Raw genomic sequence first — 17,395 nt, forward strand, 5'->3', positions numbered from 1 at the left:
AAAGAGTTATGATATAACATTATTCATCTCTGGGTAGTTTTGTCTTTCTCTCACAGTTGTAAGAACAACTGAGTCCTCTAATGATTCTCCTAAACTTGATGTTGTTGTAAAGCTGGGAGATGTGACATCTATTATTTCTCTATTTGCTTCTTGAGCTTATTATTGCCAGAAAGGAAGAAAAAGGTTACGTATTTTTCCCACATGGTTGGCTTTAGGTAGAACACTAAGTGAAGATAAAGGGTGGCAGAAGGTTTTACCAAGCTCCTAATCCAAAATAGGGTAAAAAGATCCAGAGGTCTCTGACTTTATAATATTTATTCAAAGTACCCTAACTCATTTTTAACTAAAGGAGCACACAGAATGGATTACAAATATTAAGAAGCCAGTTCATATTTATATTCTGGTACTAAAAAGATAACTGGCAATGAAACTTATGTTTACCATGCTATAGTATAAAATTATTAGAATCTGAATCAATATGGCCAGTCCATTTATATTTAAATTTGGACGAACAGATTTTACAAATCTGTACTGCAAATCTGCACTGATTAATACAAATGGAGAAACATAAGATTGAAACTAGTTAAAGAAAAGGAAAAGAAACCTTCAAGTTTTTTTCAGGAATTTGCAGTCTACATTTTATCTAGTATAATTTTCAGATGATTGAATACTGAATGGCTGACAAGTAATCCCAAGCATTAATCCAGGAGAATGAAATTATATGATTTGGGTTGAAAACATCTCTCAAATTTTCTTTTTCATCATGTTCCCTATTTTTTATCATATTATACTGAAATGGCAAATCATGTCAAATTAATTTCATCACCAAAGTATTAATGCTTGCAAATGGATATTTCCTCACAACAATCTGATTCTATTAGACCTCTCTGGGGTCTGTGATTACCATTTGAGGTTTTACACCAAAGACAGAAAACAGATCATATTCATTTGTATAAAATAAATACACCATGATAGCTTCCCAACCCTCTCTAATTGACAGGGAAAACAGAGCAATGATCTATGAAAAGAGCATATTGCCTTAGCAGTTTCATCCTCAAACAACTATTTACCAAATGCCAATGAATCAAATGCCAGAATTTTGAATGCACACCAGTCAGTGACTTCAAAGTGACAAAGTGACAGTTGCCCTTGGGGAAAGGATAATATTTCAAGAGCTCTTCTATCCAACAAACAAGAGGGGTCTGGCTCTAATAACATATGTCAGGACAATGAGTGATGGAAAAACAAAAGAAAAGAACTGGTTAATTTTTTTTTGCTGCTGAAATGATTAATTCATGGAAATTTTCAGGAAAGAAATAGAATTGCATCAGATTTCTGTGAGGAGGAGAGTACAAACTTTCAAACCAAATTTAGAATAATTCTTTAAGCCAGTGAAAGAAACTTACTTTAAAAGCAAACAATATCCTCCCTGCATATACATGCACAAAAAACCCACATATGGTCCTCCATTAAAAAGATTCTGGAAACTTTTCTTTCAATACAAGATAAGATATAACATAGAGAATTTCAGAGAACCAGATTTCTGGATACAAAAGAATCAGCTCGTTTTTCCCAAAGGCATCAGTTAAAAAATCCCTTATGGCATACATTTGTCTCAATGGGTGTCTGTTGGCGCGTTTTTGTGTAGGCAGACCATATGATCAAAGTGCTAATGGTCAAAACAACTATTCAATGAAACGCTAAAGGGAGTGGGTTATATCCCTCCCTTCTGGGGCATTGGAACAATGCTTTTTAGTACCCATCATACATGTTTTGGTTTCCTGATCATCCCTAGAAAACTTCATTTGGATAAGTAGATAGGAAAAAAACAGCTATTACGGAGTTTCCGGTTTGTCGGCTTCGCGAGCGGTAGGGATTCGCTGGCTGCGCGATCCCTGCCGCTAGCTGTTTTTGGGGCTCCGACCGGACGGGTGCGGAGCAAGGCTGCCCTGCAGGGGTAGCTGAAGGTAAGGGGGATCCGGAGGAAGGGTTTGGGGTGTTGCAGACCCTCCCTGGCCGGCAGAACCCCTGTTACCAGGACGGTGCAGCGGCGGTCCGCAATGGCCGCCACAAAGAAGTTGACAGCCGGGCAAGTATGCGCAGGAGGAAGAAGAGAAAGTTATTGAAAGTGAAAGTTATTCTTGGTCGACCCAGGGCTTTGAGATTTATCTAATTTAATTCCTGGAAAAGATGGTTTTCTGATAATTTCTTCCACAAGAGAAAAAAAGCGGCTATTTTGAGGTGCTGAAGGGAAAGTTTACTCTCCCTCCCGACGGAATTAAGCCGGAAGGGAGAGAATAAAGAAAATATATAAATTTGGATCTTGTTGGAGGAGATGCCTTGAAGACTTGAGGACAGAAATACAATCTTAATAAGGCTTTAAAATATAGATTTGGATTCTTTTTTTTATTTGTTTGATACCACCCTGGAAGAGGAAGGGGAATTTTTGGCTTGCTTGGATTTATTGAGGATTGTGGATTTTGGGATTGTTTTGCCTTTCTCTCGGAATATTTGGTTGGTGTAAGAAGAAAGAGGAATAAAGAAAAGAAAAGATTTATTTATAATGGCTTTCCTTTTGAAGATCTGAGGGATGAATATGAGCAAACAAAAGCAGCCTGCAAAGATGGCATGGAAAAAGCTTTTCTATTTCTAGAAATGGCGCTGGTTAATTACCAACAGACAATGGAACAGATGGAACGGAAGAAGAACAACAAGGAAGAGACGAAGACGCCATCTTCATTGAATCCCAAAACTTATTTAAGGAAGAAGGAAGGAAGAGAGCAAGGAAAATGAAGGACTTAAGATCTAAAAAACATTTAAGAAAGAGAAAAATATGATGCAAAGTAAATATAATGATAACAAACAAGAGAAAAAGGGAACACAACAGAGAAGGGATCCCAGCAAGGCAGAGGTTAGAAGAAGAAGGGGGATAGGAAGATTTGGTGGGGAAGAAAGAAAGGGGAAAGGCGGAGAAAAGCCTCAAAGCTTTAAAATTGGATGGGAGAAGAGGGATTTTTTTAGAGACAAAGGATGAAATATAAATTTCTGTAAGAAAGATTCTGCTAAGGTACAGAAGATGGTATTGTAACATTTATATTTGAAATAGTAAATTAGAATGGTTTAAGATTTAATAAGAAATTAAAATGTTGAAGTTTTTAATAATGATTGATTTTTAAAATGTAATAAAATATCGAAGGAAAGGAGGATACAATGTATTTAAACATTTTTGGTGGATAGAATGTACCAAGCAGAACCAAATTGGGTATTTGTTATGCTGAATGTTAATTTTACTAACTTAGGGGGAGGATAGAAAGGCATCATACTCTGATTAGTGATTTCAGGAGAAATTCTTTTTACTATAAGAAGAGATAGAGGGATAAATGAATGGGCAAAAGATACAAATTTAATGATTTAATTAAGATGGATTAAATAAGATAGAAATGTGAAGAGTGATATGTGCTATTATTTTAACCCATGCAAAGAGAGGTAACTGGGGCCAAGGTACTTTACTAAAAGATTTTTTTATGTTTGTTTGTGTTTGTTTGTGTTTTATGAGAATATTGGGGAAATTATTGTAGAAAGACAGGGAAAGATTTAATATGTAATGATTTGTTTGTTGTTGAAACTTTTAATAAAACTTGTTTTAAAAAAAAAAAAAAAAAAAGGAAAAAAACAGCTATTACAAAGGTGTTAAAACATATGGAAGAGAGAACAAAGCCATCTTAAATCAATACTGCTTTGCAACAATTAAAATGCTAAAATACGTTTGGTGTAATGCAAACCTTGTTGTTTCTATAACTTGCCTTGTTTGTTTGTTTGATAGTTTTCTGTCTCAGTGTCTGATTATGAGAAGAAGAAAACCTTTGTAGCCAAATGTGCATTTACATTAGAGAGCTACTATCTGTCCTTTTTTAAGAAAATTCCACTGAAGGAATATGAACCTGAAAAAAATATTTGAAAGGGACATGAGTATATTAGTATGCAATATGGCATCACATTGCCATTAAAATATAAATAGGGGTTTATTTTAAATGTTTACTTTTTATAAATATCAGAGTGTGTCAATCCTCTCTCCATTCTACTCTCTGTAAGTCACTCTCTCCCTTTAATAGATCCCTCAGTGTTTCAAGTGCATTACATGTGTCTAATCCATTTTGAAAAATAAGTATTATGAGATTTGAAATAGAAGATCTCTAGGATTATCCATGAAGTCGCTATTCAAGCAATGACAGGTTTGGGAAGAATTGTGTGCAAAGAACCTTTGGCAGTAACTATAAATTACATCAATAATGCATGGCTTTGTAAACAACAGATAAAAAAAACCTCAGTAAAATATTGAATACCATAAAATACGTTAGATTTCAGGATCTTTCAAGAGAGGTGAATATAACTAGCATTTTCAAATTTACGTGTTCAGAATCATATATGAAATAAACTTTAACTGCTGTAGGAATATATTTCTGTCTATACATATTTGTGAAAGCAGACCAAAGAAAATTAGGAATGTCCATACTCTTTGAAATACTTAAGAACTGCTAATCAGCTCAAAGGGCTATCTTGTTGAAAAATTTCAATCAAGCAGTGATCGCTCAGATACATGTAAGAAACCCGAGTGGGATATAAAAGCAATCACCTCTTTTATGTTTCTCCCTAGCAACAGGAATTAAAGGCAAACTGCCTTTGATTCTGGAGGTAATGTACAGACACCAAGATATTCCCAGAACTATTTTCCTAAAGTTTGTTTAGTCCCTTAAACAAAATAAACTCTGGATATGTGACCATCAGCATAACTGACACAGGATAATTCGATAGTTCATACAATGGAAAGAAATATTTTTTCTGAATGTGAATCATTCCATATTTAATTTCACTGGATGTTCCAACACTATGAAACAGGGGGAAGATCTTTCCTTTACACTCATTTTCTTAATTATATATTAGTGTATATTTAACTTTTTTGCTTTTTACTTTGCCCATTTTGCTGCAGGTTGCAATGTCCACAAAAGTCATTCCCCCCCTTAATCTTTAATCACTTTGTCCCATTCTACTTATCTCTCCAATTCTGTAACAATCCTCAGTCTACAATTATCATGAATGTCTGCATTATTACAAGTAGCCAGCCCTTCCAGGTAGGCTAAGTCAGAAAACATAACCTACTAGACTCCTCTGTACAGGTTTAATAACAGAATATTGAAAGCCTGACAAAGTTCATCTCTGCCCCTTTTATACCAGATAGATCAAGGTGAAATTATCTTCAGTTTTCCATATTCCCTCTTTTCCAAGGTCCAAGAGGTTGGTTATTTTCTCTTTTACTTACTAATGGCCCTTGTATGTTCTTTCCAACATTTTCTTTTTCTTTTGCTTCTACACTGGTTGCATTAGAGAATTTCATAAGGCCTTTGCTATCATTGCAATTTTTCATTCCAAGCCAAAACATTATTCCTATATGTTTTCAACTCAGATATATTCCCAAGGTGAATCTGCAATATACTATTTTAAGGCCACATTTTTAATGGCTGGCTAAAGGATTTTCTAATGATATATTGTTCCCACCACCATAAATTGTTATAAGAAAGTTGAAAATTCTGGTTCTTACTATAAACAAGTCATGAATATATTTATATACAACATTTATAGTCATACATTCATATGACATTAAAATATGAGAGAACATTTCATGTTTTCTAGTGCTTTGCTTGCCTGTTATCATGTGGAAAAAGCCTAACTTGAATAATGGTCTGAAATATTTCATTGATCCCTCTCCATTCTGGACAATTTTGGTTTAGTTTCCAAACCTTCTTTTATCTTGAAGGCTGTTGATGACCATTGACAGAGCGAGAAGGGAATGGTTAATTCATCCTTGCGGTCCTTGAACATTCAGAGGTTTTTGTGGTATACTGCAGGGGTTAGGAGTTGAAGCTATGTGTTTCACTGTTTTGCCTCCTTCCTCAGTGGTCACTTCTAGTCAGCGTGGACAAAGGGAAGAGGTTGGTTCTGCAGCCCCTCACTTGTGGGGTGACTCACATTCAACACATTCATCTCTTCTGTTTAAATTCTACATGAAGCTTCTTGGTGAAGTCATTCATTTGTTTGGGTTAAGTATTGGTCTAGCAAATGTTTTGTATGCCCTAGTTAGTAGTGTGATATTACCAGAGAAAAAGCTACGTAGGATTAGGTTAACAACTCTTTTTGGCTACATTGGGCTCTAGCACTTAGATCATTAGAGATGAGTACTCCAAGATCCTTGACAGAGTTTGGATCATCAGCAAGGTCTTGACGATTCAGCTTGTATTTTATTTTCTGATTTTTTTTGCCAATGTGTAAGACAGAGCATTTATTCGTTGAGATTTGAAGATGCCATTTGTTTGACCATTCTAATGCATAGTCAAGGTCTTTTTGAAGGGTAGCAGTATTGTCCTTGGTGTTGAATAGCTTTACATCATCAGCAAAGAGAACACAGTTTGTCTTAATATGATCACAGAGGTCATTTATGTAGAGTATGAAGAGAGTTGGTCCTAGAACACTGCTTTAGGGGACACCACTGTTGACAGGTACAGAATTTGATAGGAAGCTCCCAGTTCTGACCATTTGTTGTCTGTTTGACAGGAATGCTTCTATCCAGTTATGCAGGTGTCCAGAGATACATGAGATTCATGTGCTTATTTAGGTTTAATGGCAAATATAAATCCTAATCTGCACTGTTTCATAACCCTAACCCTGTTGTGAATTGCAAGTTCAATGGGCTCAGTACTTGCTTAAAACAAATACTGTGGTCAAGCTAAGGGGTCAAAAGCATTGACTTTAGGGAATTGTTTCCTTTTTCAATCAAACTCATATGCTTGAGTACCAGAAGAAAGACTGGGCCCTGGACGTCAGTGTGAAAAAAAAGTAGAGTGCCTTAAATTGTCTCTTACATGGTTTCCATGTATACTGAGATTCTACTAGAAACAGGGAATAAGTCTAATTTTAAAAATTAGTTTTAAAAAGGACCCAAATAATTTTTTGCAAAACTAAGATTACACAGGCACTCCACAATATCTCTTCCTATTGAGTTTGCAATTTCTTTTTTTTTAAATATTATTTATTGTTTTATCACAAAGAGTAAAATACAAATCAAACAAGCAAACAAACAAAATAAAACAAAAGCATACATTCAACTTTAACAACAGCAAAAATGTGTACAAAAAAGAGGAAAAAGTGGTCAAATAAATTTCATATTCAGAATTCACCCTGGCTGGGTGCGTAAATAAAAGAAAAAGCAGTAAATTCTCTTTTAGACACACAGACACAAAGACACACAGACACACACAGATAACAGTCAACAGGTTAAGCTAAAATTACACTAATCTTCAAATCCCTCTATTAACATCATATATTTAGTTTGTACATAAATGGTTTTCAGTCTCTTATAATGCTATCTAGTCCATTATCTCTAATCAAAGCAGTTAATTTCATCATCTCTGCTAATTCAGTCAATTTCAAAATGATTTCTGAGTCTTGGAAAAAGTGGCAGATGTAGCAAATGGCATCTGCATTAGAAAATGCAAAAAGCTCAGATTTTTCCTGAGCCATTCCTTTGTTAATCAGAGCAATAGGTATTACACTTTTTGTCAGCTCTTCTGTTGGTAATCAAAGTATTCTGGAGAACCTTTCCAGAGCCATCGACCTGGTGATAATTCATTTATTGAGGCCAGAAGAGATGCTATCAACCCAGGCCAATCACTTGGCTTGATCTTTTCTTCTTTCTTTCTTTTTTGGGGTTCAGTTCCTGCATTTCAGCCAGAATTGTCATTGCTGAAAGTTCAGAAATAGCTGTCTTGATATTTTCTTACGAACTACAAGAATTAATAATGGATACTTATTGGAGCTAGATGGGCATAGTCTCTATTAGCAATGGTCAGTCAGATTGCCCCAGAAATAAAAGTACTATGTTCTATGTTCAGAATCAATTAGTTCTTCAATTAATAATTAAGAATTATACATATGAACATCCAGTTAATGAAAGGCAAAGAACACTTTATTCCACCATTGTTTTACTTCCCAAACCCTCAAATCTGTTTGAAAACTGAAAAATAACACTAAATAATCATTTCAAATCCCTTTAACATTTATAAACCACATACCCTCCATTCCAAAAAGTGCTACTTACCACTGTGAAATTCATTACTTTCAGGATCCATATTGTCATGGCTAAGTTAACGATCATGGTAACCAATAGCAAGAGGACAAAGAAGTATAAGCACCTCTTTCGCCAGCCATAAATCCCCACTGGATAAAGTTGAGGGTTTTCTGTTCTTGGCAGACTGTTTTGCTGTGTTGCTAATATATACTGTTCCCGTGTCATCTATTAGAAACAAGAAGAAGATTGCAAAGTATTAAAAATTTATCTGTACAATTAAAATATCCTCAGTTTTTTTTTACTGAGCGATCCTTAACAAAACCCTGTTGGTCTTCTGAGAAAATGATTGTTTACACCATTAGAATTTATTTGGTCCAATTTTCTGAGCTGAGTCATGAATAAATATAGTATATAGTACACAATACTATATCCATTGGGCTGCTAGAAATAGAGTTTATTTATTCAACCATGTACAATGGTGGATGGTAGTCTACCTCATTAGGGGTCTACCAGCAGAAGTATATATATGTATATAATGACAAACAGGCTTTGATGTTTAGATGTTTAGGTATGCAGATTGAGGAACTCCTGCCTTGGGCTTTGATCATTTAGGTGTGCCCTGAAGATGGGTGAAGTCTAAGAAGGAAGATCCTCCCTAGGTGTAGATTATTATGAAGGGATCTGGCATCTTGAGGAAGCCAGTGAAATGCTAGTATGTGTGTTAGGATTGTATGCATTCAGCTGTTCAGAGGGTTGGTAAAAGGGAATGGGGCAAATTTCAGGCTTTTAGCTTCTTTTTTATGTAAATGCTAACAACACACAAAGCAGAGCTAAAAGAAACTAAATAACAAATGTGATTTTTTTTGTGACGATGACATGCATTTCCAGAAAGTGGATCCATAGAACTGATGTCCACATCTTGATGTCTATGCAGTTTCATTATTTCTCATAACCTGACTAATTACCTACTACAAAATAAGTACCTATTGTAACTTACATCGATGATTCTGTCCCTTTTTGCTGTTCTTCTCTCTCCCTTATGCATCCCTCCCCTAAGAAGCTTTGTCATACTACTATTCACTCAATGGTTTCTCTGAATGACAACACACCATACGCCTCAGTCTAGACATAAAATTTCACAATAGCAAAATAAACTCCACCTTTAAATTTGAGCTTGATTCCTGCTTACTCCATGTAGAGATCCAGTTACTTTTAAAGTTAGAACATGGAAGTGGTTAGACACTGCCTACTTTTTAAAAATCTTCATTAGCAAGCCTACTGTTAGGAAGTTAAGTCACCTAACAGGTATTTGGGTTAGAAATATATAAGCCAGGATAGACATTTTAGTACTATGTCTCTTTAAGGGAATGCTAAAATGGTAATTGGGTGTGGTTCCTCAACCGGCCATAAGATGGAGCCAGAAACCTGGGTTGTTTAGTCTGAGTCTCAGAAGAGAGTGTGAGTGTATCTCTGTTTCCTTCTTTGGAAAGTATTGCAGTTGCTCCATTTTTCCTAATTGACTGATATTCCTGGATTTAATGTAAGTCTGTTACTGAACTGTTTTTTGACACTGGACTTTGATATTTGGATTATCCCTGGACTAAAAAACTGACTGATTTACCTGTGAATGACTTTGGATTGCTTGTTTGGACTTTGCTTAACATTTCTGGAAGTAAAACCTACATTTACTGTACAGTGTATCTGTGTGCTGTGTGTGTATTATTCAAACACTACTCTCAAATACGTCTCCCTGTACGCGCTCATTCTCCTAATGGGGAATTACCTTAACACCTACAATCTTAGAGTTTCCTGATATATTCACATCTAAATATTGCCCAGGTCAGATCTTGTTGCTGCTGTTGTTTTTATATCAACCTCGATCAACTCATTTACCTACAGCTTATATGAATCACTGCTGCAATGTGACCTGAACCACAAAATGTTCAGTGTGACCTGAACCACAAAGTCAAAGATAATAAAAAAAGTTTCTTCCAGCATATAAATAACAAGAAAAAAATCAAGGAAGCAGTCGGTCCACTAAGGAGAGAAGATGGCAAGGAAGTAACAGGCAACAGAGAGAAAGCAGAGCTGCTTAACTCATTCTTTGCATCGGTCTTCATGCAAAAACAAACTATAGCTCAACCCACCAAAACATAACTGTAATAGACAGACCAGAAATAAAAGTTAAAATAAGCACCAAAAAAAAAAAAAAATAGTAGGAGAACACCTCTCTGATCTTGATGAACACAAATCACCTGGGCTTGACGGATTACATCCCAGAGTTTTAAAGGAGCTGGCAGAGGTCATATCAGAACCACTGCACCATATCTTTCAAAAATCCTGGAGCACTGGACAACTACCAGAGGACTGGATCCCATCTTCAAAAAAGGAACAAAAAATAACAGACCCAGGAAACTATACACCAATCAGCCTAACATCAATACCTGGGAAGATACTGGAAAAGATAATAAAAAACAAAAAACAAATCTGCCAACATCTAGAAACAAGTAAAGTAATAAGTAGCAGTCAGCATGGGTTTGTTAAAAACATATCATGCCAAACCAATCTCATTTCATTCTTCAACACAGTGATTAAATTAGCAGACCAGCAAAATACTGTGGACATAATATATTTAGATTTCAGCAAGGCATTTGACAAAGTAGACCACAACCTACTTTTTGGTAAGATAGAAAAAAGTGGGATAGATAGTACCACCACCAGATGTATTCGCAACTGGCTGACAAACCGTACTCAATGAATAGTCCTTAAAAAGTCTAAGTCTACATAAGGAAGTAAGTAGTGGGGTGCCACAAGGTTCTGTTCTAGACCTAGTACTCTTCAATATCTTCATTAATAATATAGATGGTTTGAATAGAAGGGGAACTTACCAAATTTGCAGATGATACTAAGCTGGCAGGAATAGCTAACACACAAGAAGATAGGCTCAAGATCCAGATGGATCTTGACAGACTAGAACACTGGGCCATATTTAACAAAATGAAATTCAGTGTAGAGAAAAGTAAAGTCCTAATTTAGGCAAGAAAAAACAAAAGTACATATGTAGACTGGGTGAACCAGGCTTAATAGCAGTTACTGTGTGAGGTCTCTTGGAGTCTTAGTGGACAACCAGCTAAATATGAGCCAGTAGTGTGCAGCAGCAGCCACCAAAAAAGCTAATGCGATCCTAAATTGCATTAACAGAGGGATACAATCAAGATCAAGTGAGGTACTAATACCACTCTGTAAAGCCTTAATAAGACCACACCTAGAGTACTGCATCCAGTTTTGGTCACCACACTCTAAAAAAGATATTGAGGCTCTAGAAAAAGTACAGAGAAGAGCAACCAGGATGATTAGGGGACTGGAGACTAAAACATATGAAGAACGGTTACAGGAACTGGGCATGGCTAGTCTAGTGAAGAGAAGGACCAGGGGAGATATGATAGCAGTGATATTTGAGGGGCTGCCACAGAGAGAAAGGGGTCAAGCTATTTTCTAAAGAAGGCCAGACAAGGAATAATGGATGGAAACTGAACAAGGAGAGATTTAACCTGGAAATAAGGAGAAACTTTCTGACAGTGAGAACAATCAACCAGTGGAACAGCTTGCCCTCGGAAGTTGTGGGAGCACTTGAGACTTTCAAGAAGAGACTGGACTCCCATCTGTCAGAAATAGTGTAGGGTCTCCTGCTTGGGGAGGGGGTTGGACTAGATGACCTACAAAGTTCCTTCCAACTCTGTTTATCTGTGGTGTAGGCCAGTGACTCTGTAGTGCAGAGTTGTCAAAATCACGTTGTCACAGCAGCATCATGTGACGTATCGGAACTTTTTTCCCCTTTGCTAAACTGGGTATGGGCGCAGCCAGCATGTGTGGGCCAGGAGTTTTACAGCCCTGCTGTAGTCAGTCTTAAAATTCAACATCACAAAATCCTTTAATACATCAGATGTCTGTTCTGTCTTTGATTCTTTTACTCCCCCAGATTCTTTGAGAAACAGACACGAGAGATGCTACTGCCGCTTTGTTTAGCAGTGTTCTCAAACTATTTTAAATCATGAGATAAAGAGAAAATGGTGGCAATACTGCAGATGGTGTGGAAGAGAAATACCACATATACTATGAAGTAAGCACAGAAAGAGGAGAGAGATAACAGGAAGAGAAAAGAAGAGATGAAACATGCAACAAGGATGCATATAGCTCCAAGACGCTTCAATTCCCTAGTATTGCTACTACATGACATTTAAAAATAAATAATTCAAACCTTAAACCCTATCATTATATTCTGCAATTTGCAACAGTGTAATTAACTCACTTCACATTAAGTAACTGCTGTCAGAGAATATAAACTACAACAAAAATCTTGCAAGACTCCAACTTTAAGAATTCAGTTTCTTAGCCATAGAACAGACATAAGTAATTGTTACAGTTCAGCCTGAAAGATAATGGGTCAGCTAACAAGTCTCCCTTAATATTGGTTGAGGCAAAGCCGGTCAATAGGCAACTAACCTTTCATGAATGTGAAAAGGTAGGAAATAGGAATGTAATTGGACAGAATCCAGAGTACAGCTCCAATGTCAATTTGCAAAGTTATTCATATTTGTAGATGCAAACATTCACAACAGACTCCTTGTTATAAAATATATTTATTCAACCAAAGAACAGAAATGATCATTTCACATTCTGAAGCCATTAATTCTGCAGTTATTTAAACAAATGAGACAACTTTGAAATGAAGGATTTCAGAATTACATGCAGTGTTAAAATCCAATTTTTGCAAAACACAGCTGCCGCAAGCCTGATCCTATTATCTGACAGTGAGGTCACTATTTGGTTTGGATGATAGTAAATGCTTTTCTGTCAGAACAACCTTGTTAATTTTTCTATGTGCATTCAATTTTATCTCCTAGGGATTCCTCCAGTGCACTAACTAGTGGGTGATTTCCCATGACTTAAAATAGGGAATCCATGACTACCGATAATGAAAAATTTGTTTGGTCCACATTTTTAATTATGATCTTATTTCAACTTCCAAGATCTATCTATGGATCAGGGCAAAGCCATTATCTAAGTGTTGCTGTATAATTTTTGACTTAAAAATAATTTACAAATAGTGTATTCTAGTATATTATGCATATACCCCCAAGAAATTATCTCATTTGCTTTTCATTCACAAAACGAAGAAAAATGTGGTGGAACAATTGCATGCACAGAAACTTGCCACAGGCTGTAAAAGATTGGCAACACCTTAGGTCCTTGCAGAAAATATTTTTCTCTTAGAATGTGAAAATTCTTGTCAGGCTGAGAGAAGATATACGGTTAACATTATATCTTTAAATGTATTTTATTTTGCTAAAGGCTATTTTAATGGTGTACACTGTCTAATGGCATTTGGTACACAGTCAAACTTGTTTGCATAACTTCAGACAAACAAATGAGAAATGGACTAATTTATTAATTATGTCATTGACTACCGAGGACTCACTGATTTATAGGAACACATCAAGCTAACATCAAGATTGTAAAGAATTATAATCAACATTTAGAAATGATTTAAACCAATGATTACAAAAAGCTAATATTACTATTAACTTTAAAAGCTGGCAGAAATGTTACATCCCTTAATTCAAGAAGGGGTGCTCTCTAGAGCACCCTGATGGCTATTGTTAGAGCAGAAGAATGAAAATAAACTCTGTATTGATAAGCACAATGATGTAATCGGCAGATACAGACTTACACTTGAATGTAGGAGCATCAGATCACACCATTACTTAGCTTTGAAGACAAAGCACAAATCTCTTTAGCTGGTCCACACAGAACTGTCAATGATGTGATAGGATGAATTTTATGGATGAATGGATGGATGTTGGGGCATAAGACAAGGACCTGCTCCCATGTCTATGAATTTATGTGCCATTCATTCTTTCAGTGACAAGGGAAAATGGTACTCTGCACTTTTTTTTAAGTTAGTCACTATGTAACTACTAAAAATCAAGAGAAGAGGGTGGTTTAAAAGAGGGTGGAGAAATCCTATGGTTTTGCAGTAGTGGTGGTAGTGAACAATTAACATTTGTTTTGTAGGGGAATTTTTTTACATATCCACTGATGGGGAAAAAATAATCCCATGTTAAAAAGCTCTGAAGAAGGTTTAAAAGGTAAATGACAGAAATACAGAAAAGGGGATTGAAATAGAATGAGAGGGGAGAAAGTTCTGCTGATAGACAAGACTGTCTAAAGTCCTAAATAGTGGCATTCCTTTAGGGAGACAGCATATTCCCTAATCAGTACCTAATCAAGAGGAAACAGTATTTCTTGACAGCTGCCCTACATTAAGCTTTCAGATTTGCTGACTTCTATCACCAGTTCCAACAACTTGACTCAGCTGGACAAAATGGGGCATTATTTGTACAACAGATTAATGGGGAAAAACAAAAGGTTGAGGATTATGGCTCATCAGAAAAAAGATTGAAGATTATTCCCCATGATAACAGAGTATTGTAAAAGGAAAACCTAAGTATGTAGAACATTTCCAGGCAGGTAGATTTTCTCAGATCCTGAAACCCAGATATTGCAATTTGCTGTAGGCAGGGATGCTTTTGGTGTGTAAATTTTCTTGCTTCAAACACATTTACCAGTTTGTAAAGATGGGATCTTGACTAAAACGATGCCCTTGGATTGTTACAATATTTATTCATTTGTCCCCCAATCATCCATCTATCCATCTACCCATCTACCTATCCATCCATCCTTCCATAAATAAAATAAATAAATAAAATAAAAGAATCTGAATTTCTCCTCTTACTAAATACGGCTAAATTCGACATTATATTTGTCTGTGAAACATGGCTCAACGCATCTCTCCCTGACCCCATTACCTCAGTAAGAGACTATCTTGTTTATTGATCAGATTGTGAAATCTGTAGAGGAGGTGGAGTTGCTATCTTCTATAAAAAGTCCCTACATCTAAAAAACATCCAAGTTATGCAGGAGCTTGCTGTTCCTGAGAACTGTCTGTGAACTGTCCTTAAATATCACATTTTGGTTCTTACTATGTTACACAGCCCCTGATTATGACATCGAATGTGCAAACAAGCTAAATACACTACTAACATGGGCAGCATCTTGCCCACACGCTTTTATCTTTCTTGGTGACTTCAATCTACCTCATATTAACTGGACCCTTAACGAATGTACAACTGAACCCACACATGCAACCTTCTACAATGCAGTAACAAATCTGGGACTAGAACAACTAGTAACCAACAACACTAGACTTAACAACTGCCTCAATCTCATCTTCTGCAATAGTTTGAATTCAATTTACGAAATACAAATTAAAGAACCCTTTTCCAACAGTGACCACAACATGATTGACTTTTGTCTTAACATACATCCACACAAAAATCATTACAACAATGGAATCCCCAATTATAACTTCAAAAAAGGCAACTATGATCTTATAAACAATGATCTCTCATCCCTTGGTTGGCAATTTCTATTCTCTGGATGCAATACTGTAGAAGACCATTACAACATATTTTTACTTGAAGTCAAAAGAGTCATTAAACTATATGTACCATTAATAACTCTCAAAGCCAGAAAAAACAAATTACCCAAAACAATAAGGAAGCTTCAATCCCAAAAGAAACCACTTTGGCAGAAAAACAAATCTGGTCATGTTGCCAACTTCAAAAGCCGATACAAAAATTTATGCCAACAGATAAAGACTGAATGCACCAATTATCACATTAAACAAGAAGAAAACTTTCTACGCACCAGTTCCACCCGCACTTTCTACAATTTTATAAACAAAGACTCAAGGTCCATCCCACCCCTGAAAGGACCTCATGGTAAAGACTGCAATGATGACACTATTAAAGCCAACCTCTTTAACACATTCCTTGGCTCAGTATTTGAAAACAGCAATGGATCATGCCCAGTATTTCCTAGTCAAACCACAGACAACTACAAGGATCTAATACATATCGATTTTACAGAAGACATTGTTGAAAAAGAACTTTGCAATCTAAAACCATCTCTATCTATTGGACTGGACGGAATATGTGCCTACTTCTTAAAAAAGCTACCCACTGCCATAACCGAACCTCTAAGCATAATCTTTGAAAAATCTTTCAGGACCAGCTCCTTGCCAAAACTATGGTCATAAGCCATGATCATCCCCATCTTCAAAAAGGGAGACCCCAGCCTAGTTGAAAACTACAGACCAATCTCTTTTATGCTGCATCACCTGTAAAGTCATGGAATCAATTATTAACCAATCCATCATCATCCACTTAGAAACAAACAACCTACTCGCTACTAAATAATTTGGTTTTAGGAAAAAACTATCATGTAATCTGCAACTCTTACACTGCAAAAATATATGAACTACACAACTCGATCAGGCAAAGCAATAGACACAATCTACATAGACTTCTGTAAAGCCTTGAATTCAGTGGTACATGACAAACTACTCCTAAAACTAAAACCTTACGGTATCTCTGGACAACTGTATAACTGGATAGAAGCATTCCTGTCAAACAGACAACAAATGGTCAAAATTGGGAGCATCCTATCAAATTCTGTACCTGTCAACAGTGGTGTCCCCCAAGGCAGTGTTCTAGGACCAACTCTTTTCATACTCTACATAAATGACCTCTGTGATCATATCAAGAACAACTGCGTTTTCTTCGCTGATGATGTAAAGCTATTCAACACCAAGGACAATACTGCTACCCTTCAAAAAGACTTTGACTACGTATCAGAATGGTCAAACAAATGGCAATTTCAAATCTCAACAAATAAATGCTCTGTCCTACATATTGGCAAAAAAAAAATCAGAAAATAAAATACAGGCTGAATAGTCAAGACCTTGTTGATGATCCAAACTCTGTCAAGGATCTTGGAGTACTCATCTCAAATGATCTAAGTGCTAGAGCCCACTGTAACTACATAGCCAAAAAGGCATTAAGAGTTGTTAACCTAATCTTACATAGCTTTTTCTCTGGTAATATTACACTAATAACTAGAGCATACAAAACATTTGCTAGACCAATACTCGAATACAGCTCATCAGCTTGGAACCCAAATTATGTATCTGATATTAAGACAGTTGAGAAAGTCCAGAAATATTTCACAAGAAGAGTTCTCCACTCCTCTACTTGTTGCAGAATACCTTATGCCACCAGACTCGAAATTCTAGACCTACAAAACCTAGAACTACGCCACCTTCGGTCCGATCTAAGTATAGTATATAAAATCATACATTGCAATGTCCTACCT

At 36.1% G+C, this 17,395-nt stretch overlaps 1 protein-coding gene across 1 annotated transcript in view; it reads right to left on the reverse strand.

Annotated features, from left to right (window-relative positions):
- The window catches only part of SGCZ (sarcoglycan zeta), a 573,073-nt gene that overhangs the window by 204,255 nt on the left and 351,423 nt on the right, over positions 1-17,395 (reverse strand). The window contains exon 2 of the mRNA XM_026667086.2: positions 8,150-8,344. Within this exon, the coding sequence (XP_026522871.2) occupies positions 8,150-8,344 (195 nt within the window). The remainder of the gene's footprint in view (positions 1-8,149; positions 8,345-17,395) is intronic.

Source organism: Notechis scutatus, chromosome 4 (assembly GCF_049901735.1).
Source record: "Notechis scutatus isolate UNSWTSFEM ecotype Mainland chromosome 4, rNotScu1.2, whole genome shotgun sequence".
NCBI classification, from domain to species: Eukaryota; Metazoa; Chordata; class Lepidosauria; order Squamata; family Elapidae; genus Notechis; species Notechis scutatus.